The 26,708-nt window shown below is 36.4% G+C and overlaps 1 protein-coding gene across 4 annotated transcripts in view; it reads right to left on the bottom strand.

Moving 5' to 3' along the window:
• The window catches only part of LOC149796423 (glutathione gamma-glutamylcysteinyltransferase-like), a 34,545-nt gene that overhangs the window by 5,176 nt on the left and 2,661 nt on the right, over positions 1 to 26,708 (bottom strand). For all 4 annotated transcript variants that reach the window (XM_089961083.1, XM_089961082.1, XM_089961084.1 and 1 more), the window contains exons 3-4: positions 23,845 to 24,103; positions 15,112 to 15,514 (exon numbers count right to left, since the gene is read on the bottom strand). In XM_089961083.1, coding sequence (XP_089817209.1) covers positions 15,112 to 15,514; positions 23,845 to 24,103 — 662 coding nt within the window. The remainder of the gene's footprint in view (positions 1 to 15,111; positions 15,515 to 23,844; positions 24,104 to 26,708) is intronic.

The raw sequence follows: 26,708 nt of genomic DNA, 5'->3' as shown, positions 1-26,708 counted from the left end.
TGGACGGACATGCTTTGACTTTTCCTACTGATTCTAATGTTCAAGTATGACAGCAATGTCTGTCAAGATTTGGAATTGATGATGGTGACGAGACACAAGCATCTTTAACTTAATACTTAGTCAATGCTGTTTATATTAACTTGACCTTGCTTAAGAAATAGTGTGTGTGCGTGATTTGGATTTTTAACGAAGCTTTAACAATTTTCCAGTCACATCGCTACGATGTCTGCAGTGTGGCAGTTTATAGTGATGCCTAGCACTGGGGCATCATGTTGCAGATATGTAGCATGATGTTGCACCCAGTCACATTATCCTGACAGAGTCCAACCAGTCCTAACACTAACCTCTTAATGCTGAGCACATAGTGAGGCAGCTGTTAGTACCATTTTTGTAAGTCTTTGGTATGACTTGGCCAGTGGTTGAACCCATGACCTCCCGCATCCGAAGTGGATGCTCTAACCACTAGGCCACTGGAGTGGTCACTTAAGAAATAGACTGACAGTAAGAGTATTCAGGCATGAAAAGGCAAGGCCTTCTGATTGTACCACAGTAGTGAAGTATGAAAGAAATCCATGCAGGCTTAGACTCTCATCTGAATTTTCCAAAGATGAGGAAATCTGCAGAAAAATCAATAAATCTCTGCAGAAAATGGCTAAATTCATGATTTCTATATCATTGGGGTTGTCTTGTAAAAACAAGTCCAAAGATTTACGAGAAAATTTATCCAAATAGTATATCAAAGGTTTCAAGAACATTCAAACTTGGACATTTTCTGCTTCAGAAATAAGGAAAAAATTACCTACCCCAAAAAAAGTCTCAAATCTGAGACCAAATCTGATTATTGAAAACAGCCATGGAAGATGTTTGTACATGTATGTAAATAAATGCTTTGTACTATTTTTTGGAAAATTCTGCCATTTTATGTATTAAGGTCATATAAAATATGAAAAAAAATGACATAAAATGAGAATGAAAATATTTTTACAGAATAAGAAGGAAGAAACCATTTTTTTCTAGCCAAATATGTTTCTTCAAGAATACTTACCCAATCATAATACCTTAGGAGATCAACTACTACCTCTCAAATCCAGCCCTCTCAGATAAAACTTTCAGCTAAAGGAAGTTAAAAGAAGATGGCAGTCAGGCAAAGTGATCTTCTATTGGTATAGGGATTGGTGCCAAATCCTGTGAATATCTCAGTTACTACTGAAGCATAAGGCATGCTCTCCATGTGGACTGAAGTGCAGGGAGGCTGGGAGGGTGTATGTGTATTGTAATTGGGTAAATATTCCCAAAGAAACGTACCTATTTTACAATTTAAAAAATTGGTTTCTTTTTTAAATATGTTACCCAACCATAATACCTTAGGAGAACAAAAAGGAGATGCACCATCTTATCCTGATGAGATCCTCTCTCAAGGTTCACAATGAACTCTGAATGATAAATTTAAAGATTTTTCCCAAACTGTCAAAAACCACAAACACAGATTTCCAAGACCTATTGACCAATTTTTGCTAACATTTTTTATACAGGTTATATGAGCAAACAATGAATGCAAAATACTACAATACTGTTTAATGATGAAATTCAAACTATAATGATCTGGAAGATAGGTTAACCTTCATTTTTTTTTCAGAAATATGTAACTTATGCATCAGATTTAATAAAAAATAAATTGTTCTCTTAACAGACATCAGCATTGGTTTAAATGTATCATTATAGTTGCTGTTTTTTCTCTTCATTCATTTTGGAAAGAGAAGCCACCACTTTCATCTTTTTCTCTGCTCTTCTCCTAAGAGTATTTGACTCTGTGACAAGCACAATGAGTCCTTTTAACTCTGCTTCTTCTGCCTTCTGAACAGAGAAAGCATGTAGGCTGGCAATGTCCACTTCAGCCATGTCTAATTCCCATTTCTTTCCTTTTCTGGTTTTCTCCTCATGCTCCTCCTCTGCTTTCTTCTTATCCAGATAGGCATGGTACTTATGTCTTGCAGAGGAGGCATATGTCATCATTTCAATGCTAATGACGATTTCCAAAGGTCCACCTGCTTTTCTCCTTGTGTCAATGATTAGCCTTGGAGCTCTGAGGCTTTCTCTGCTGAGGTTCTCAACAGATACCTGTTTGTTGACAGAAAATCCTCTCTCCACCATTGCCTGCCCATGTGACAACAAAACATTTTATGGAGAACATTCCAAAGTTCAACATATTCCTTTCTTTTGGAAAAGACAGAATAAAACAATTCATCAGGGCTGTCATCTGTTCTACTGAAGTGTTACAAGGGATGATTATGAGATTCGATAACTTCATCCACTAATTTTCCATAATGAGTCAATATTAAATCACATTGGGACTCTACTTCTCTTCCTGTCTCACACATAATTCTGAGGACCCTACAGAGTTCTGCTTCTCCCTTTCATTTACGTTTTATCCTTTTACAGCCATTCCTTGTATTTCTTTTGTTCAAGCCAGATATCGTTGAAAGAACAAAGAACTTGCATTTCAAACAAGAAGTGAAACAAAACTGAAGACAAATCGACTGAACAAATTTTGAATCCTTGCATATGTTACTTTCATGCACTTTCTACATAGAGTGAGCACTTGTTCAATGTAACCAAAATTTAATTGGCTGAACAGTCTTGTTAAAAAAAATCATGAATTAGTGTAAGGAACATTTTGACTGGCCAAAGCTGATGGACTCATCCAATCAAATTGAACGATTCATCAAAAGAAAGAAGTCAGGAAAACCGACTATATCCAAATCTAACGACAATTTTATTTGTGATAATATTAATAATAATGAGGACTTTGTATAGGGCCTAATCTTTAGAAGCTCTATGCCCTTACAGCATTAGATAACAACTAAAAACATATATAATGATATGATTACGGAAAACAAACACCATGAATTAAGAAAACAAAAAACGTGCTGAAAATAGGTACAGTACTGACACCCTTTGATGAAGTGTGTAGCCGGCTTGCTTTGATGAAGAGTACATGTGTTATTGAAGTCGCCGCCAAGACCAACTTTGGATGGCCAAACAAATGCTCATTTGTTATCATGGCAGCAATGAACTGAATCACTGATTTGATTTATAATTTATAACCTGAATGTGACCAGAATGGCACTAATACTGGATTCCCCTGCACCTATTCATCCTATTCGGTAACTGTCGGGTAATTCCGTAAATTACCATAACATTGAGAGCTTTGAATTATGTCCCTTTGCACACATGAATATAGAAATTAAACCACTTGTTAAATCCATGTGAAAGGCAAATTTGTTGCTGTCATTCTTTTTCTTTGCTTGATTTGACACTGTAAAGATCAGAAGCAGACGACATATGTATGTACATAGTCATACACATGCCCCTTTGCTGGAAATGGACTTGTCCAGGAACTGGAAATGGATCTCGAACATGTCCATCTATTATATTGAAAACTTCATCAAACATGAAATGCGCAGAAGATGTCAGTGTTAGGGCCACTCTACTCACAGTCAGTTTAGAAATTATAAATCAATCAATGAATTGACTAAGTTTCTTGCACTTTTTATCACATTAAATCGGTAGGGGGGTACAAACATATGGGTTGATATAGTCAGACTCTACATCCGAATCAAACAAAGGTGGACAATTTTATTTGTAATTATGGAAAGGACTGAACAAAATTTGGTTTATTTCAATTTTCAAAGACTTTTAAATACCTCAGGGTAATCTGCTTGATTTTCATAAACTTTCAAGGTCTTAAAAATGCTACCTCATTTTTCCCAAACTCTCCAAGACCGTACAAACCCTGTCTCTGGTCCCTTAAAGGAGACTAGAAATCAAAATTTTCCTTTTACGTATGTAATTCTCTACAGATTTTAATTCGACTGCAATGTTTATAAATTAAATATCGTAAGTGGGTAGTGATTATATTGCGTGGAAGATACCACGATTCCGTAAATTGCCGAGTTTTTCTGAGTTTTAATGAGACGACAGATCACGTGGTACCGTGACGCTATACTAGCCAGTCCTCGAATATAAACATAAACATTGGTGAGCGAGGCAGACAGGAGACCACATTTGGGTTGCACATTCAAAAGTTGAATCTGCAGTCTAATATAATAGTTTATGTACTGTACTGGTAAGTGCTAAAAGAAATTTGTTAGGCACTGGCCCCCGGCTGGTGACTTAAATAAACTAAAGTCCTGAATGAAATTCCACAAGCTCGGACAGTTCATACCTGTCAACTCTCAAGCCGGGAGAAAAACCTCCCGATTTTGGGGGTATTTCCTCATCTACATCCCGATCTCGTAATATCTCTCAATTTTGCGCACCGAAGTCCCGATTATTTCATTATGTCTGTCAATTTTCATTTGTCAGAAGAAAAAAACCCAACCCCAAACCATTTTTAAATATAATGTATGCAATCCACAGTCTAAACTGCCACACTGCTGACATCATAGCGATATGACTGAAAAATTGTTAAAGCTACGTTAAAAATTCAAATCACACGCACACACGTCTAAACCCGGCACTGGACGAAATAATTAATATCATACAACTGTTTTTTTTCTTCTTTTTTTCTTCTTCAGTAAATAGAACATGAAGATTAAACATTATTCAAGTAAATTTCAGATTTTTTAAACGACTACAACAGTACTATAGTAAAAAAAATAATTAAAAGAATAAAATTGTCACCAATTAGCTTAAATGAATGATCACGTTGAAATTTTCTCTGCAAACAAAATAGCATCTCCATTTCCGCCAAAGAAACTCGGCCAGTTAACACCTGACACTCCTCTACTGTATATGAAAAGTTTAATTACCATGATTAAATTACAAGGAATAAAATAAAATATACCATGCAGTATATGTGGCCCTAAAGAACTAATTCTGAATAAATATTTTATTCAGCAAACAGTGCTACATGCATTAAGACTTAAACCTAAGGAAATAAGGTGGGGCATAAAACTTGAGAAAAACAGTTGCCACATGTACGGTAACTTGTGACTGCAGATTTGAACTGTTAAAATGAAGTCCATGGCATCGTAAGTAACAATAAAATAGGCATCGTTTATTTGGTAATCAACTGCTGGTGCTTACACATACACACACTGTCGAACATGGTTTTTTTGAAGTATGTCCGAAGGACAGTCCGTTTCACAAGATCAATGCAAGGATAAGGATTCTGTTCATTAGTCACACCTGCTTTATTGTTTGCGTACTTAAATCAAAACTTTAGCTATTTTGCAATTTTGCCAGAACTGACCAGAATATGTAAAAGGAGCTTGTCATGGGGGAATAATAAGGCGTATCACAGCGAGAAAAGGCACGTCAAATGAGCGGTCGCACATTGGGGCAAGGGGGGGGGCAATAGTCACACACACCCCCGTTCTATTGTCAGACAGTTAATGTGAAACTTTGACCTTTTTTTTAATCGCTGCTTTTTAAACTGCCCAAGGAATAGTTTTATATCAGTTCCAATTAATACAGATTACCGTTTATGCATACTACATGTATATAATGCATTTTTGTTTAAAAAAATTTAATTTTTATAAGATTACTGAAAATTGTGTTTTCTCGAAACACGACAGGTTTAGAATCTTATTTTTAGCAAAGCTTCCATTTGATTAAAATCAAATCTAAATTTCACCTAGGACAGTGGTGATTTGATTTAGATTGTGCCGTGTTAAGGCATGTATGTCAACATCTTGAAAATACATTTACTCATTTCACCAGCATGATCAAAGTTTCCTCAGGCAAACAATTTTTGTTTTGACAAGCCTGACGGGCACCTCACTTTGAATACAGGATGGGCCGAAACCTAAAACCAGAAGGGGCCCAGGGTGTCGGGCTATCAGATTTGTTTTTAGCACTGCTGTTTTAGATAAAAGATATGTGGATTGATTGTTGCATTTTGTGGTCACTTACTCGTCCTTCTGCCTATCTTCGTGACTCACATGTTTAACTCTTTTCCCAGGATTTAAAATGTCCAAAGGTATGTCTGGAACAGTGCCAACTTTTAGTCTAGGCCTAGCATTTGCGTATCTTTGAGCTGCTATTTTTTTATGATCCCTCTCGTAACATTCCTTTGAGAAATGTAACGAGCACATAGTGCTGTATGGTGTTGCTTTGAAATCGACTTGTTTGTAATAATGTACCCATTCTTTCATGATGCCTATATCTTTCGGAAAAAAAAAAAAAAACCCATGTCCAAAGGCTTTTCTTAATGTTCTATTACAACCGTAAGCAACGCAAAATGGTGTTGTCTTTTACTCTGGCAACTCCCACTTGGGCTGCTGGAGTCGCCTCTATGATGTCACATCCGGAAAGTAACCGAATAGGCGCGGAAATTTTGCATACGAGGTCACAGAAATTCAGCTCCTAGAAGATAGGCCAATATTTAAATATTGGCATTACAGTCGCAGATGATACTTCAGAATAAGGTTTCTGCTATAGTACTTTTATTATTATTCTATATTTCCATTGGTTTCTGGTCTCCTTTAAGGTATGTGAGACAGCTTCTAGATAACCCAACTGGAACAGATTTCATCTGATGGGGAGCGGTTTCAAAAGGGAAATTTTGTCCCTCCAACAAATCCAGTGGAAGTCATGAAGCCACATCTGTATGAAGCTGTCAAATGGTCTTAAAGTGTAAACCATTGTGCCATGGGTAAAGGTTCCTCCAGATTGACTTGAGCTTTGTAGGATGAGAAATCTCTAATAAGAACTGGAGAAGTGTACTCAGATCTCCATCCCATGGCATGCATGAAGATAGAGAACAGTTTCATTCATATGCAGTGATTGTGCTGTCTATCCTAACTTCATAAGCCAATATTCAGAACAAATTCATTGTTGTGGGTTAAGTATGATATGCAGGACAAATAGCCCACTTTATTCAGGATGAAAATGACTATGATGACACATGATCCTTCCCCTCTTTGAAGGTAAAATGAGTTCCCTTGATGCAATGACTCGATATTACTGAAATACTGCTTCAAACCTCGCACTGGGTCTTGTCAAGGATCCTGAAAAGAAACGTCCAGAATAGTCTGCCAAAGTAGCGAGGAAGCTGGACAGATAAGATTGGTGAATTAAGTAAGCTCTTGAGTGCAATTCAAATTGTGTCTTGTTCCACCAAGTTAATACCCATATTAACTTCCACTTGGGCAAAGGTCAAATAGCAATGGCCATATACTGATGTAAATTGTAAGAATGATGACAAGTTAGGTCTCCACTTGGATCAAAGACTTGGCCAGTGACAGAATTCTCTAGCAGATGGATTGCTGCAAACATGGATTCCAGACCTAGTCAGCCGAATTTTGAAAGGGTACAAGGTCAGAGATGTTTCTGTTGACAAGGAGAGTGAGATGAAAGGAGTGAAAGCATGTCTTGCTCTGAATTAATCTAGTCTGTTGCTTGTAGCCTCTGGTTGGCAAATCAAAGAACTACATAAAGCCATTTTAGTTGGGAGCAGCAAGTCCACACTGATTGTGTAGTCTCCACAACAGATGTCACTGGGATGTTGCATTCTATCATAAATCCAAGAGCATAAATGAGTTGACTGAATGTGCTTAGGTTGCAAAATTACTGATAAATACTGTGTTGTAGCCGAAGAACTCTAGCCGAAGGCTTAATAATGGCACTGAACATAATACAGGAAACTTGTTGGGTCCCCATCAAGTCATGATAAATCTTCCCCATTCTGCCGCAAAAGATTGGCGACTTCTCCCTTTTGGGATCTCTGAAAGGGTGAGATGAGGTGGGGGGGGGCCTCTATGCATATCAGTGAGATAGGGATGGTTTTTAAATGCCAGGTTATAAATATAAGAATCAAGTACTAAACTGGTGTCAATATTGGTTGTTTTAAATGTATTGTTGTATGTATTTTCATTATTTGCAAAGATATAGCATTTGCTAAAATGTCATGTCATTTTTGAACTGTCATTAATGTAACATTTTAGTGACGTGTACCTGCCTCCAAATCATTCACTTAATTTGCTTCTCAATGATGGCATTACTGCCAATCCTCTTTAATACTATAAATGACCACAAACTATTATAACAAAAGGGGCATGAACGGATACAATGGACTTACATGCGGCCCAAACTGAAGCATGGTCGGAGAGTTTAAGGGTAAATAGCAGAAGTTGTTGTTGTTGTTGTTGTGGGGTTTAACGCCATTTTTCAGCACACGATAGGCTATACATGGCGGCCAGTATTAATGGTGGAGGAAGAACCCGGAAAACCCCGGAAAGAACTACCAACCCACGAGAAGCTACTGGCAAGCTTTCTCACATGCCCACATTGGCTGAATCTTAGACTCGAACCGCCGCAGACAGAGGTGAGATGGCAGTGGTCCATAACGAAGAGCGCTTTAGACCACTCGGCCACTCGGGGCCCCTAAATAGCAGAAGTAATTCTGACTAGTGAGCAGAATGATTTAGCTTATATTTAGAAAACTTTTCTTTATGTTTTTTACCTTGACCTTTTGACCCCAACATTGATATGATTCATCTTTTCCATAAATGAAAGTCCGCCACAAAACTTGGTAACTTTGCATGGTTGACAAGTCTAATTATAGTGCAGATATGAAATTGGTAACATAGGCAGACGGACAACATCACATAACAGTAAGTGCTGCTTTATGGTGGGTGTATTAAAATAATACTTGCAAGTTTGGTAATACTTGGAATTTCAGTGCAGGAAAAATTTTAAGGGTGTATAAGAGATAAAAATGAAAATAACCAAAAGAGCAAATCATTTCTGCAAACATTTTCCCCAACCCATTGTCCGCCTTTTTTTTATTAGTAAGAACAATAAAGTAACATGTATATTCTACTTAACTGTACAAACAGGTGGGGGTGAGGGTTTGCAACTTGTATTCCAATATGATATGATGTACATGAATGACCTTTCAGAATAAAAATCTTCTGAAAACTTTTTCAAGATGAATTCAACCCAAAACAGAGATGTCCACTGATCTGTTAGGGTTTGTTAGATGCCTATAGAGGGCAACACAAATTACAACTGACCTCGTTTGTACAATTCCCAAAGACATTAATTACTCAGAATCATAGCTGTCTACCTCCTCCCCCACCCACCCCGAGTACAAAAATACTGATTTTCAGGAACAAACATTTTTTAAATTTTAATGTATATGTTAACTATTTATAACATATACACCACTCCCTCGATAACTCGCACACGTCGGGGTCCAGAAACATCGACCGCACTATAAGTGAGGCGCGAGTTATCGAGGGACCTATAAAATAAGCCCAAAACCAATAAAGTGATTGACGACATAACGGAGAAATAAGGGGGGGGGGGTAGGCAGATTTTACTGTTGAATACTCACTTTATAATCATTCTGAGATTAACTGTTAATAAATATCTCTTCATAACAGTGTACTTTATTATTTCCTCATAGAACAACATTAATATCAGGATATATTACAGTATATTGAGGCGATCATCAAAAACATTATTCCACGTGGTTTCCATTCGCTTAACATGTGTACCACTTCACACATTGTGTACTACGTCACTAATTTTTATGTTGAATTGGATACATTCTAGTTTTATTGTTTGATCCAAATTAGACGTTTTTTTTATATACAAAAGATCGACTCTTTTCGAGAAAGTGTCGACTGAATGATAGATAAATAGATTTGAATGTGATAGAAGTAAAATGGAAAACAATAAAAACAAGGGTTAATCAGTATTAACAATTTAATTGGTCTACAAATTTAAAACGACGTAAATTAGAACAATACTTGCCGTTTGTGCCACGCTTGACAAATATGAATTCACTTTTTGAAAAAATCAGTTATTTTTGTGTGTGTGTGTTACTCTTGGTTTCTCTGCCGCCGAGCAAAATCCCTCAGATTTCTCAATTGCATGAGCTTTACGTAGTCAACATTTTGGGTCTCCAGCCACCTTATGGCAATATCAAAATATTTGATTGCTTCCTGTGCAGAGGGGTGGGGGGTGCAACATCTGCATCTGCATCACTTTCAACACTTGTGTTACTCCAGTTAGAATCGTCTTCTGCTGCAAATTTGTTCGCTATAGAAATAATTATAGTTTCATCTGACATGTATTCGGCTGTGGGGCAATCATTGTCATCACAAATCCACTCCTCCATATCATCAAGAGAAACACCCATCTCAGGACCATGAGTCTGTACGAATTTCTCCCAAACAGCCTCGGCATTAATGACATCAGTTTCACTGAAACATTCGAAGTCACTATCATCGTCGTTGTCTCTGTTACTGTTTTGCTTTACGTCAAAGGCAGCTCCAAGACCCTTAATCCAGCACCCGAGGTCTCTTGTAATCGATTTTTTTTTTTAATGCAAGAAACACTTCCCCAAATTGTTGATCAAAACAAAGCCGGCATGTACATGTAATTAGGTTCTCACAGAAGTACTCACGGGTTTCGATGTGATGGTCGATTGACTCTTCATGTTTTCAATGAACAGAATATGTTGTGATTATAATGTTTACACTGAAATGGAATTAAAGGATTAGAACATGACTTTCACACAGGAAGACGTTTAATTGGTGTTTATTTCATTCTCTGTTGCCACCTATTAGCATTTACCAGAAGTTTTCATTGATCGCTATTTCACCAGACTGTTTATTTACAGTATACTGACAACTATTTATCATAAAAACTTACATAATATATGATATCTTTAAACAGAGGTCTCGCTAGGATTTTAAAACTGGGTCTTTCTGCCTCTGAATTCAGTCACTAAATATCAGTACATTTTCTCACTCAGCCGCTAGTCAAAGCCTTTGAACTAGCCGCCTAGCTGTTACATCATGTTCTTTTTTATTTTTTTAATGTACTCTTATAAAATGGCAACAGTACATCAAAGAGTCTTTCAGTCACTGAATTCTGTCATTGTAAATATCAGCACAGTTAACTGATCAACACATTTTCCCACAAAGCAGGTGGCTGAAACAGGACCGGCAAATCTTTGAATTTTCCCGCGCACCTATTACATGCATACGGAGGACTCCCGCCTCAGTGATTTTCTGCGTCCCAGATCAAAAATTGGCATCCAAATACGCGTAATTAAGCGTTTTCGAGATCTCTGAAATTAATTCTTCTTTAGAACTTGCAAATTTCAAAATATGGATTATATTTTTATGGGCATTAATCACCATTTTCGATGATAAATCAAGCAACGTATCAAGGTTTAATTTATCAATTCTTATCGTAATTTTTTCATGTTCAGCATATTTTAAAGATATTTTAAATACATTTTCTCTGGAAAAAATTGAGAGCCAAGACGGACACCGCGTTATAAGCGGGATCGCGAGTTATCCGGGCACGAGTTATCGAGGGAGCGATGTACAACCATCAATAAAGTAGGACAGTGCCTTACATAATTATTTAATGTCAAAGATGCATGTGTTGCACACTTGCACGTTCTGAAGGGGCACCCTGTTCCATCTGGGTACATTTCAGAAGGTGCAAGAGTGCAACAGTCAGACACAGGCTGCTTATAGGAGTCTTTTCCACACCTTGTTTTTTTTCTCTCAACCATTATCGATTCCAATGTACCAACTTTCATTGATGATCTCAATTCTGTGTGATTTTCTTACTGAACTGTTTTCATTCTGGAATACAAGTAATCCTTTGCGATTTTACTGTCTGGAAAATGTGTGCAAAATAAATCGACAGCAACACTAGTAACTCAAATAGGAAAGTTCATTTCTAAAAGAAATTTAATAAACCAAATTTCGATCGAATTACATCAAAGTTCTCTCTGGTATTTATATAGGTCCATGTTCAAGCTGAGAAGTGTATGATGAAGCAGCAAGCTGATGTTCATTAGCTTTTTCGTGCTCTTGTATTTCATGTGCACCTCAATGCCCAATAGCAAAATCGCATTGCACAATTTGCAAAACAAAGTTTTTTTTCTCCTTTATTAGATGGTTTCACAAATCTAAACAAGATGGCATAATTGTCCTTCCAATTATGTTTTCTTGTCTTTCCTGGAGAAAATTCTGAATATTTTGCTTTCCTATTCAACATGATTAGAAGCTGAATATTACGAAGATGAGATACAGTGATAGTGGTAACTGTTTGCAAAATTCAATATGGCAGATAAAAACAGGCATGCTAGTCTTGATTTAGAATGAACAAATCATATTGTAGAAGACCACTCCGGTGGCCTAGTAGTTAAAGTGTCTGCCTCAGATGTGGGAGGTCGTGGGTTTGATCCCTGGCCAAGTCATACCAAAGACTTACAAAAACGTTACTAACAGCTGCCTCGCTTGGCGCTCAGCTTTAAGAGGTTAGTGTTAGGACTGGTCGGCCTGGTGTTAGGATAATATGACTGGGTGGGACATTATGCTACATGTTTGCAGCATGATGCCCCAGTGCTAGACATCACTATAAACTGCTACACTGCAGACATTGTAGCGATATGACTGAAAAATTGTTAAAGCTTCGTTAAAAATCCAAATCACATCACATATTGTAGAACTGTATTCCTATATACATGCAACAGATTTCTATCAGAATGGAACTGAGTGCCCGTTCTAAACTGAAAATTGTATGGAAATTTTTTATTATTTAGTTTACATTAAAAAACATAAATAGAAAAAATGGGACACATGGCAGCTATGCAAAATGTGTTGTGCTCATGGATTTTTCAAAGTTGAATTCCACAGAGGATGGTAATTTTTGCAAATAGGCAAACTTATAACAATTTAGAATTTTTTAAAAATTAAATCAAAATCTAAACTTTTGTTGTAGTGAGCAACAGTTAAAGCAGTCAAAATAATAACTTTGAATCCATTTTTGTTTACAAGGTACAACAAATGTGGCCTGAATTTCACAAGTATAACAAGAATTAAATTCAAAGACCAATACAGTGTGTCCCCGCTATAAATTGATAGCTGGAGCCACAGAACCCGACCATGTTATAGACTGAACCGTGTTATAAGCAACCAGGTCAGTTAGCTGAAGAAAATGATTCATGTACTCCAAAAAATGGGGGGGGGGAGGAGGGGAAGGATAGGTAATAAATGCGAGCACAAAAAATATGTGCTTCATTGGCACAGGTACCATCTTAAATTGATGCATATTAAATGAGAAATACACCTGTAGTGAAAACAGAGAAAGCATATATAATATTTACTTTATTCAGAGAACCATTAGTACATTGGTACATATACGTGTATACTGTTTATATGTACATGTCTAATGTATAGCATGAACTGTATCAACACCATGTACTCACCCACGAATCCACACTGACTCAACAATTCAAGTAATTCCATCAAAAATATGCACACACATTTGAAATATTCAATAATTTTGTCATAGGTCATATAGGTCTGAATTCAAAGCAAAAAGAATAGCACAATCCTGTAACAAATGATGATGCACATTAACTTTTCAGTACATCCTAAGCCAGTAAAAGTTAGTTTGCGTTTTAAGCCACCATTGGTAGCATTTGTAAGCACAAACTTTTTTCCAGCCAAAAGGAAATTTTCACAGCACAGTAACTGTGTTCCAGTCACATTGGAAAATGAACCAATCAGATTCAATTGCTTTTATTTAAATTTGGTACAGACTTCCTTGAAGAAAAGTTCTTTGCATAATTAAAGATTGTAGCTGGCTTTCTTTGATGGAGGGTGCATGGATTACTGAAGTCACCGCCAAAGGACAGCTTTGGAGAACCAAACAAATGCCCATTTCTTATTGTGGCAGCAACATCAAATAATTATATTGCAAGACTGAGACTGGACGTTTTTCCCCTTTGCTTAGGATGTTTTCATAACAATTGGTGCTTCAAAGATAATATTTTCTTTGAAATTTCAGCAAACTATTTTATCTGGGTACATTTTGAAAAAAAGGAATTGGGCGCCGTTTGATCAAATGTAGTTACTGTTTCTCCCTGCCTACTGAATAGACCAACAAGTAAGATCTTGGGGTTTTTTTTGTTTTACATTTGTGGTAGCAGAGTGATTCTGCCTTCCATGCATTCACCAGAAATTTAAAAAAGGGTCAACAGATGATAGAGACACAGGTGTTCTGGTCTGATGACAGGGATTACTACAGAAAATGTGAGTGTTCTGTAGGATTTAATTCTTTGTGGAAAGAAGAGGAATTTTACTTACCATGCAAATATATTAATTTTTAGCAAGCAGCCAAAAATCTGATGAAAGATAGATCATGAGATAATGCCTTGTCCAGTTGATCTCCGCTACCAGAAATGTCAAAAAAATAAACAAGTGGATATCTCACAACATATAGTACTCATACTAGATGTCAACATATGCAGATTGTGATATAACAATGCATTGTTAAGATGGTTTGTCAATGTGGAAAAAGAATTATTTCTTTTAACAATAGATTAATTTCAGTGCATTTTAAATTACGTCTGCAGCTTCTTTTCATGGGGTCTCCACTCCAAACAAATGGTTGTATATAAAAGTTTAAACAGCCAACAATGTCACCAATAAATAAAAAATCGCCAGATGGTATATTTTGCTGCCAGTAAGGAAAAAAATTGCAATTTGTGACCTTGGCAAAGCCCTGCGCGATTCCTGAATGAACTTTTTACAAGGTATTTTTCGTACTTTTAAGAAGAAAAAAAAAACAAAATTTTTTCGCGTACGAGAAAAATACATTCACAATTTCAGGAGCCACACCATGACCATGTTATATCAGAATTTTTGTTGTAACGAAGCATACTAGAGCGTGGCCACACTGTAATAACATGCCATGTAGAATAAAACATTTGACTTAATAAAGTAAATAAAACCCAAATTATTGTGTGACCAAAACACTGATGCATTTCTAAAATAGGTCATGAAAAACTACAGCCAATGTCCTGTTCCTTGTATGGATTTTAAGAAACATAGCTTGCTGGTACAATTCATGTTACTATTTTGCATCCTTTCTACTTCAACCCTCTCAGTGGTGTATCAAGAAATTCTGGGCCCCATACAAAACTTAATGCTGCAGCTCCCTCTGAATAAACAATTTCTGATGGGAATTTTGGGCCTCCAACCCCCACCCCATATTTGCGAAGGTTACAATCCCACTGAGCATTATTCTTTAATGCTATTATTTCTCTATAATAAGATTACAGACCTGTAGCTTTATCCTTACTCTTCATCGATTCCAACAGTAGTGGCAGTGATACCCAGTGAGGCGGATATTTAAACCTCGCCACGTCAAGAATGAGAACCATGTCCTTCTCAGGATGGTAACCACCCACAGGTGAAAAATGACCATCACCTGTCTGTCCTAGAACTCTGCGGGAATAACTGACAACCATAAAACTGTCATCTCTTTGACTGTATCGCTTTACTGCTTCCCTAAAGGTTTCCACAGATGTACTTTCATCTGTATGGAATGTCTTGGCATCAAGTGAGTTGCATTTGGCCAGACAGACAAACTGGTCGTAAGTAATACCCTGATCCTGCACTACTGTTAGGGGAGCACAACAATCCAGCATGTTTTCATGATACCATCTCCAGGGACCCTTCCATACCTGTAAAATTGAAGTTGGGATTACATGCAGTAAATGTTTACCTCTTCTTAAAACATTATTTAAGATTTTCTACCCCAAATGTGCATTTAGGTGTATTGATTCTTTCCATATCCAACTGTGAATTTATTTGTATTAATTCTGATGACAAATTGCTGATACAAAGCCATATCCAATCAATTAAAATCAATTGTTTATTCAAAAGTTCCCTTATGAAATTTCTTATTGTTGCTAGTGTATCCCAAGAATGTTGCCAGTGATTCCTGTGTGTTGCAAGTTTTGTCTGAGCTTAATGTCAAATTTGACACCTGGCAGCATCATTGCCAGATTCTAAACAATTGATCACTGGTGTACATCGCAACTTTCTTACCAGTTTATTACCAGACCTGACAATAAGCAGGCTTGATTTCATATAAGTTGGTCTTTAGATATTTCATACACATTATGTATTTTTCTGCACAATTTAAATGGATTTTTCAAAAAATGTCTTTATTTTGGAAGCACTGGTCTTGAGAAACAGTCATGCACAAAATGAAGAGCCTGTCAATAAAGTGGCAATACTCATACCAAAACAATAGCAATACTCTGACAATACACTGGCAATACTCTGACAATACACTGGCAAGAGCCTACATAGCTTCAAAAATCAGATAGCCTAATGTCGTTCTAGAAGTTTGTCAGAGGAACCAGTAAATTATAACAGCTCCCTGCTGGGCATTATCTGTAAATCCCTCCATATTCTGAAGATTACTTAACTGTACCACAAGCTATAAACTGTGTGTGTACAAAGTGAAGCATATGACCTACGAATAGGGAACAGTGTTATTTCTGTTTTTCACATTTCAATGATTAACTACAATTATCACTCATTTGTACAGCATGAATAGTAATAAACGGTCCCTTACTGATGCTGACTTAGTACTGCATTGCTGGTTGAAAATACTAATCAGTACCTATGCAATTGTTTGACAATTATGCTAAGCTAGGGAATAGCAACTGATTAAAGCTTCCAATACAATCTTTTTTTACCCTAAAATAACTGAGATCATTACATTTTATTTAAATCCATTTAGTTCAAAGAGCTGGTAGCAATGATTTAACTCATTGGAGTCAGTGTCTGCTGTAATTGTGACATCTACAGAATGTTCATATGAACTAATTACAATCCTGAAAATACTGTTTTTACTGATTGATATTTCAAAAATTATGAGTGCCTCTCCCCCTTCATTTTTTATTTTCAATTTGTATCCAGAAACATGGAGATTTTTGCAGTGTTCAGAAATTGAAATTACTCCAGGAGTCCTGAGAATTTATCCCTACATACAGATCATGATCAAATATAGAATGTACATCAGAAGTCATACAGTTGGATACTGCTAATTTAAAAGCAGTTATATGCCAGTCATTCAGAATTTACCACCTGGGCATGCAAAAGCTGTGAAATTGCTGGAAACCTCGTTGATTGTAAGCCTCTCTAGCAGAATGTGAATAAGGGTTCAGTGACCAATAAACAAGTAAAAAGGCAATTGGTTTTGAGGCAAGTTATTTTCTTTAAAAAGAAACCTCCCTAGGCCTGTGTGTAAAAAATTGTTGAAGCAGTGGAGCAATTGAACAATGGGTGACACCTGGAAGAAAATATTGCTGCATGTGAAATATTTTGAAAGGCAAATAATTACACACGTCAATTTCCTATGTCTTACGTTATTTCCTTCCATACTTAAAGTAAAGCAATTTCAGTGTTAATTCAAATAGTTAACAGTAGTGCCCATTTGGGCATATGGAACTGTAGTCTGGGCAAATGGAATTTGAGACTGGGCTGCCTGTGTCTAAAACCATTTTCAGCACTGGTCTGTACTATATTTAGAATACTGTCATGTACTACCAGTCTTATCATCTTGTGCTGGTGTATCTTTCTGTACCAGCAACATGTTGATAGCGATCAGGCAACATACACTGTACTATGACAATACTCAAGTGATACAATGTCAACACACTGGAGCAATTTTGGCAATAGTAGGACAATACTCAAGTGATGTACTGGCAACACACTGGAGAAAACATGGCAATACTATGACAATACTCAAGTGATGAACTGGCAACATACCGTAGCAATTATGGCAATAGCAGGACAATACTCAAGTGATACAATGTATACTGAAGAAAACATGGCAATACTATAATGCTCAGGTGATACATTGGCAACACTGTAGAAAACATGGCAATACTCAAGTGATACAATGGCAACACAATGGAGCAATTATGGCAATAGTAGGACAATACACAAGTGATACAATGGAACACAGTCGAAGAAACATGGCAATACTATGACAATACTCAAGAGATACGCTTGCAACACACTGGCAAAAATATGGCAATAGCATGACAATATTCAAGTAATGCATTGGAGCACACCTGAGGAAACATGGCAATACTATGACACAGTCTGACAACTGGAAAGGAAACTCATACTTAAACAATCAGCATTTTGTGTATGCTAATGATAAAGAATTTTGGCCGGTAGGCATTATTTTCAACATAGATTATAATTCCTTACATTAATAAACCAATTTAACAATTACATGTATGCAGTTTGATAATAAAATAACAAGGAAACCCCTGTTAGTAATTAAATTCAACAATTACATATTAAGCTAGGTAACTAAAAACATATTAGATACCTTTATTTATCAACAAGAGCATACTTACTTCCAACTGCCAGAGCCAAGTATGATGAGGATTCATGGCAGGTTGCATCAATATTACATGTACAGAGTATTTATAAATGATGCTCTAAGAGTCTATCAACCAGTGTTCAGAATTCCTCTGACTATATAAATTATATGGCTGGTTCGATACTATTTGAGTATTAAAGAATCTGACCACATAAATAATTCCTTTCTCTATGACGTCACACTGTTACCCACAAGGACCTTGTAGGAAAAGAAGGCTCCCCCTCTTCAAACGATCCTTTGTCCCAGTATGCTCTTTGTGTAAGTTTGATGGGACCTATTACTCCACGTATAAGGATTATGAAGGAAAAGAATACCTCCCACAAACAGTAATCATTAGTAATTTCCCATACTAAGAGCATGAATATCTTAAGAGTTCCACATTTTTGGCAATATCACACTGCCTTCATCAGCAACTAATGTTGATCACGTGACATATAATGGTCACGTGATAAGAAAGTGCCTCCTTCACCTTCCTTGTCCATATATTGTCCTTTGATGTGGTCACCATGGTTTGATTGGAGACAATGGACATTGTCTACACCATTTGTTTGTGAGGGATGTATTTTCTTCCTGCAAGGTCCTTGATGTATTTAGTCCTATGTCCCATAAAACTGACAACTTGCACAAAGACCATACTGGGACAAGAAAACTGTCCATGAGGGTTAATCTTTTTCTCTTGTGTCCCACTGAATTCCCCTGAGGAAGGGGTAATCAAGAGATCCTTGATCCCATCAACATACACAGTGACAATTCAGTGCAACCCTGCCATAATGCAGTCCACAAAAACACAAATTCGGATATAACGCTGTCATGGAGTGGCTCCTAAAATTTTATTTATTCATTCGCACATGAACAAATACTTTTTGTTCAAAGTACGTGAAATAGTATATGATAAATTTACTATCACTTTAGTCGTTCAAACAAATAGGCATGCAAGCGTTATTTATTTGAAATTTACAATGGATAAATGTACATGGAAATGCATACGAATATTTTTTAGCAGTATCAATTTTGCAGAGACACCATTCATGGACAATGGATCGTAATGAACCGTACACATGCTACATCTTTCTTAACCTAATTTTGCTGTTAATTTTTCCCACTGAATTCAGACACATACAGGTCTGTGACAAAATTATTTAATAGTTTAAATATATATGCAATTTTTGCAATGGAATTACATGCATTATGGATTAACTGCAAGCCCTGAAGGTACAATATCAGACGTCAAGTAAGCGGTGTTAATACTCTGTTCATGCTATTATATATTAGACGCTGAATTTAGACACAATGATCTGGGACAAAATTATTGAATATTGTAAATCTGTGTGCAATTTTTCAATGTAATTACATGCATTGTGGATGAACTGCATGCCACGACAGCACAATAGTAAACAGTGTTGATACCCTGTTCATCATATACGTTAGAGGCAAATGTACGTGTATGGCCAATGAGTTGTTCTCTGAAGGAAAGTAAAATACTGTAAACCCCGCATTAACATGACCCCGCTATTAACGCAATCCAATTTTTTTTAACCCCAATTATTGTGTTATAGCAAAGTTCCACTGTACTGGGACAAGAAGATTGTTCTGGGGTGGATGGGTCTTTTGTACTAGATTCTTGATCCCATCAAACTTGCACAGTGACAATACTTAGACAAGATCTGGTAAACTGAGATAAGATTCTTTGTTGTCATTGTTTTTAAACATAATCCCCAATTTAACAACCTGAGTCAATATCCTGGCAGCTTAGAATAAGATCTACTGTATGGCAGGCTAAGAAAAGGTCATGTTTCTGTGAGCTTGGAAAAGAACTTTCTGTCTGACAGACCTGGAAAAGTTTCTCTATCCTGCAACTTACTATAACAAATATTACTTGTCATGAAACCTATCAACAGCTCATGTATGGCAGCTTAGGATAAGATCTGCCTAGGAGAAAAGTCCCTACCTGCAACCTGGAAGGAAATTTGTTGCTGGCAGCCTATATCAAGATAACCTGTTTGGCAGCCTTCATCAAGATCTAACAGTATGGGTCAAGATCTTGTCTCAAAGATGAGGACAATATTCCCTTTCTAGAACCATGGGTTAAAGTTCCCTCTCTGGCAGCCTAGGACAAAATCACATATCTGGTGGCTTGGAACACAATTCCCTGTCTGAAAGCCTTAGTCAAAATATCTTGTCTGCAAGCTTCTGACAAAAGCTATCTGGCAGCCTGAGAAATAATCCACCATCTAACAATCTGTAAAATGGTCTACTTTCTGGCAGTCATGGTTAAGACAAAGTGCCTGGAAGCTTGGAATAAGAGTTCATATCTGACAAACTGGGACAAAATGTACTGTCTGGCAATCTTTGATAAAAGGTTTTGCATGACAACTTGACATAAAAACAAAATACCCTGTCTAGCAGGATTAATCCTGATATCCTCTCAAGCATCATGACACAAGATTCTGTCTGGTAACCTTTGTAATGATCTGCCCTGCAGATGGGGCCATAATCTGTCCAGCAATCTGATCTCCCATCTGGAAACCTGGGATAATAGTATGTGCTAACTTAGGACTAGATCTCCTGTATGACATCCCAGGAAAAGATCTGTGGACTTGCCACCTGGCACAAGATCCCCATCAAGCAGCTTGGGAAAGATCATGTCTGGCAGCCAAAATTAAAATTTCCTTTCGAGCACTTTGGAAATAGCTCTTTTTTCAATGTGGAGCAAGATTTCCCTCTTTATACAATATGGAAAAAGACCATATAGCAGCTTTGGATATGACCTATCTGCAGCTTAGGACAATAATCAATGTCTGATCATGAGTTGTACTATCTTCAGAATATGATTTTGCTATTCCATAAAAAAAGCTAAAAATATTAATTGAATGGAGGGGTTGGAGTCTTGAGAGGTGCAACTTAAGATCATAATATATAACAAAACAATCATTTGAAAAACTAACAAACTTACCAAAAACTTTCAACATGACTTGAATAATTTCACAATATTTATTGCCACATGAATTTGTTCTCCAATACTACTGGTGCTTAAGTTATTTCATGTGCATGTCAGTGTTCACATCGTAATTAAGTCACAATAATTTCTCAATTTTTGCAGCAAAAGCTATTTTTTTTCTTTTCATAACAAATCTGTAAAATAAACACCCAAGGACATCAACTATATACAAATACTCCCATACATTCACTTGTCTTTTTCTCCAATGGACACATCCTGTTGATATTCTAGTCGAGCTCTTTGTGCTACTTTGGCAAAGATTTCTTTAGCCTTCCTTTTTGTCACCACTGATTTTTTGGCTCAATGTGCAATCGTCTCTTTCCCTTCTCAATGACAGCCTTTTTCCTTTCAAGTTGGTGCTTGTATTTGCAACATGCAGTGCACATATTCTGACAGAGAGCTACATCTGTTCTCTCATGCAAGAAATCTTTCTTCTTATAGTAATTAATTGTACTTTTTCCAGATGCCTTCTGAGCTTCAATTTTTCCGTATGCAGCTTCTTTTGTAGGTGCTGTTCCAAATGCTTCCAACCACAATTACCGTAGAGTGGAGGTCACAAAATGCAGTTTATGAAAAGATCTCATTGGCAGTTTTGTACAAGATGTCAAAGAGTCAATACCCTGTCCATGGACTATGAATAGTAGAGCATACTATCATGACTGAAGATTTCTTCTCTGGCAGGACTGAATAAGATCGATCATCTGACAGCTTTCGTTAAGTTTCCATGTAGGGCAATTTAAGATCTTTCACAGCTATGAAAAAAAAATACCTTGTCTGGCAGCATGGGATTTGATTCACTATCAAGCAGTTGTAGAAATAACTACATCAGCCAAATCATGACAACAGCTTGTTGGCAACTGTTGCAACTTAGAACAAGGTTTATCTAGCAATATGACAAAAAATATCTTCAGTCTATCTGTCTGAGACAAAATTTACTGGCTTGAAACTAGAGAAAAGATCTCTGTGGTAGCCTGGGATTAAATCTCCTGTCTGGCAGCTCTCGTTATTTAAACCTTTTAATGGGCATGAACTATTTTATTATGATTCGAACTGTACTAGTAAAAGACACATAGGACATAGGGAAGGCACTTTTCATGTTTTGTGCTCACCCATAGTAGTAATTTAGAATTTTCTTATCATTGTAATATGACATAGCTGCCAACCCGGAATAAAAAAATACTGACTTCTTGTGACAAAAATACTGATTTTTAGGAACAAGTACTGATTTTTAAAATTTTAATGTATATGTAACTATTTACAACATATACAACCATCAGTAAAGTAGGTCAGTGCTTTACATAATTATTTAATGTCAAATATGCATGTGTTGTACCATATTCCATTCAGGTGCCCATTAAGAAGGTGCAAGAGTGCAACACACTCAGACACAGACTTTTTATAGTAGCCTTTTCCACACCTTATTTTTTTCCAATCATTATCAATTTGAATGTATCAACTTTCATTGATGATCTCAATTCTGTGTGATTTTCTTATTGAACTGTTTTCGTTCTACCATATGAGTAATCCTTTGCGATTTTACTGTCTGGAAAACGTGTGCGAAACAAATTGCCAGCAGCACTAGTAACTGAAGGAGGAAGGTTAATTTCCAAAAGAAATGTAATAAACCGAATTTTCAATCAAATTACATTAAGGTTCTCTCTGGTATTTATATACTTCGTAAGTTCATGGCTGAGTTGTGTATGATGAAGCAGCAAGCTGAAGTTTATTAGCTTTTTTGTGCTCTTTATTTCATAGGCGCCCAATAGCGAAATCACGTTACACAACTTGCAAAACGTAGTTTTCTCCTTTACTAGATGGTTTCACAAATCTAAACAAGACGGCACAATTGTCCTTCTAGTTCTGGTTTGTTTGTTTTTTTGTCTTTCCTGGAGAAAGTTCTGAATATTCTGCTTTCCTATTCAACATGATTGGATGTTGAATATTACGAAAATGAGATACAGTGACAGCGGTAACTGTTTGCGAAATCCAATATGGCGGATAAAGACAGGCATTGTAGCCTCGATTTCGAATGAACCAAACATATTGTAGAACTGTATTCCTATATACATGCAGTACATTTCTATCAGAATGGAACCGAGTGCACTTTCTAAACTGAAAATTGCAAGGAATTTTTTAAATATTTTTTAAAAAATAAAAAACGTATTTTCTGCAAAAAAAAACGTACACCCATATTCAGGTCCAAAATACGGGACAAATACGGAAAAAACGGGACACTTGGCAGCTATGATATGAACTTGGTGAAATCCAAGTACCCATGTATGTGCATATATGCTTTACAAAAATGGACATGTAGGAATTTTCAAGGAATCTCAGTTACTAGGAAGCTGAATTTTTGAGATTAATTTCCAAACATGCTTTCGTGTGATTTAAATGAGCCTGATAGAATGATAAGTTCATGAACCTTAATTTTACTCTTGCTCTAACTACACAGCCTGAATCACATCAATGAACCAATTAAACCAGCTATCATGTCCAGCATTCTTTACCTTTAAAACAATTTCCTTGTTCATGACAGAACACGTTGAGAAGACAATTATATTCTTATTTTTCCTATAGTAGGTCTCTCTAACATTAATCCTTACCTTTCCTGGATCCACTGCAAGTGCATTAAGTATCATTACAAGAGAAGTCAGGCCACAGTAGGCAGGTTCATCCTGTGTCCTGAACTGCGCTGCAAGATTGAAATAGCAATCCATGTATCCCTGATTCATTGCTTCTTTAAAGAGAACTTTGCCTTCTTTAGAACAAAAACCAATGCAAGTATCAGGCAATGATCTGCGATAGTATTGTGCACTGGCTGTTGGAGGTTTAGCTACTGCCATGCTGAATGTTTGTCTGTATCTGTTTTAAAGAAAACAACATATTAAGCACATTCACAAAAGATATCTTAGATAATCTGGAACAGAAAACAAAATTTATGAGTATAAAATTTATCACAAAAACCAGTACCTTTAATAATATTTATTTCCTCTATTTTTTTTACCATTACAATGAAAACCAGAGACATGAAAACTGTACAAACACGTACAGTGTATACTGGGTAAGTATAAAAACAAATGTGTGCCTGAGAAACAGATTTAAAAAAAACAAACAATCACAAGACAAATAGAATAATGATGGGGAACATTTTGTTTTTAACTGCCCTCACACCAACTAATGTACAAGTATGCATTCATAATCCTGGTCAACTTCTCATACACCATTTGAGTTGCATGTGGTAATTTTAAACCTTTCTACAATATTTATCAATAATTGTGTACAGCAGTCTTAAAATCGAAATCTGCCCCCTAGAGTGTTTATACCATTACAGTTATATTTATGTCAACGGAAAGTAGCCATATATCCAAAGAAGTTTCCAGTATTTGTAACTTTATATAAGGATGCAATGGCATAAGTGGCAGAGTGATCTAAGCCACTCCCCTGTACATGTAACCAATATCAAGCCTCTGTGTGAGTTGATTTGAGCCTTGGGCCCAACCAATGTGGGTATGCGAGAAAGCTTGTCAGCAGCTTCCCTTGGGTCAGTGGTTCTTCCAGGCGTCCCCCCACCTGAGTTTTTCTTCCACAAGTTATACTGACCAATATATAGCCTGTCATGTGCTGAAATATGGCAGTAAACAAATATCAACCAACCAATATAAGTATGCTCCATGTTGACCAAAATTTCTGACATTTGTCACATTCCATAACCTCCACTGCTGATTTAAATTTCCTGTTCTGCATTTTTCTACTCAAAATCTGCTGCAAGGGAGAAATGTAGGTCTTCAAACTCTTCTAAACTACAGTAAAACTGTCAATGTGTCCAACCTAAGAAAAAGGCAAAACTGGCCATTGTACACTGGTGACATCTGTACACAGATTCACTTTTCAAAATCGGTTTCTGAACTGATACCATGCACCAAGTATGATTATTATTATTATTGTTATTAGTACCATTACTAATTATCAAGACTGTTTTATGTGCACTATTCAATAAAATCATAAAATATGGACATACACCTCTCCCTCGATAACTCACGCATAACACGGTCCAAAAACATTGACCGCACTATAAGCGAGGGCGCGAGTTATCAATGTACATCCATAACAATACGAAATGATGCCATCCTCACTGGACATAGAGAAAACTGCTAAAGGGGAGCAAACTGGTGTTTAATGGCTGAATACTCGTTTTAAAGTCACATTGGGAATAATTTTCAATAATGTGCTTTTTGAAACTAAGTTATTTGTTTTTATGTACAAACAAAAGACCTTTATTTTCAAGTTGCTCTGCCACTGAGATATCGTTAATGATACTCCAACTGGTTTCAACAACCATCTTGTGTACACGAAAATACTGTGTATTACATTACTGCTTTATGATTTGTTGTTGAGTAGTCTGGTTCCCTGATCCGTATGCTCCCTACTTTGCTCTCTATGATAGTGGAATGCAATGCAAGAAGCATACTATTTTGGGAACCAGACTACTTATTTATTCAAATTCACAATCAAGCTAGATTTCTTTTATTTTTAACAAAACACAACAAAAAAACAGACACACGGTGGAACACTAAGCTCGCAAAACAGCTGTCATCATTGAAAGTCATTTTCAGCTGTTAGTAAAATACTGATGTGCAAGCCTTTTAACTTTTTATTTATTTCACCCCTTTTATTTGATACAAAAGACTTGCCTTTATAGATTTCATTGCCAGTAATACTGAAACTTCTCATCCATGAGGAAATTTCCGAGTACCAATTCAATAATTACAAATTAACTACAAGCTATGAAACTAGCTTCTCTTTAATAAAACGTATATGTGAAATAAATGTTATGTGATCAAATACTCATTTGGTTGTCTTGCCATCTTTGATCACAGTTGTGAATGAGTATGCTAATTTAAAGTACCGTATATACTCGCATATAAGCCGAATAAATTTAAATTTAGAAAAAATTAAAGGCTTGGAAGAAAGGGGTGTGTCGGAATAATAATCATGCACAACGACCTCAAGATAAGTATACTTGTACTTTTTTAATATGTAACTTTGCCTAAATAAATGCTTTTAGAACTTACCTTGTGCATCTTGAGATGAGTTGTAGCTTGGCTTATACGTGTGTCATGTATTTCTTAGTGTTTATACCTATGCAGTTTGGGGGTTGGCTTATACACAAACGGGTTTATACGCAAGTATATACTGTAGTTTAATTATATTACATTCACACAGAAAAGAAAAACAAATTGTAACAGTGTTCAATGACCTGTCACTCGACCAGGCATGCTAGCTCTTATGCTGATTGGATGTGCAAGCCTTTTAACTTTTTATTTATTTCACCCCTTTTATTTGATACAAAAGTCTTACTTTATAGATCACTCACATGTTGCCTCTATCAATGTGAATTCGAGTTTCAGTTGGACCAATGTGGGTACACAAAAAAGCTTGCCAGTAGCATTCCTATGGATAGGCTATT

The sequence above is a fragment of the Sinohyriopsis cumingii genome, chromosome 6 (genome assembly GCF_028554795.1).
Source record: "Sinohyriopsis cumingii isolate HCF-2022 chromosome 6, ASM2855479v2, whole genome shotgun sequence".
In the NCBI taxonomy this organism is placed as follows: Eukaryota; Metazoa; Mollusca; class Bivalvia; order Unionida; family Unionidae; genus Sinohyriopsis; species Sinohyriopsis cumingii.
Note: the sequence above shows the minus strand (reverse complement) of the source record. Positions and strands in the feature narration are given on the sequence as shown.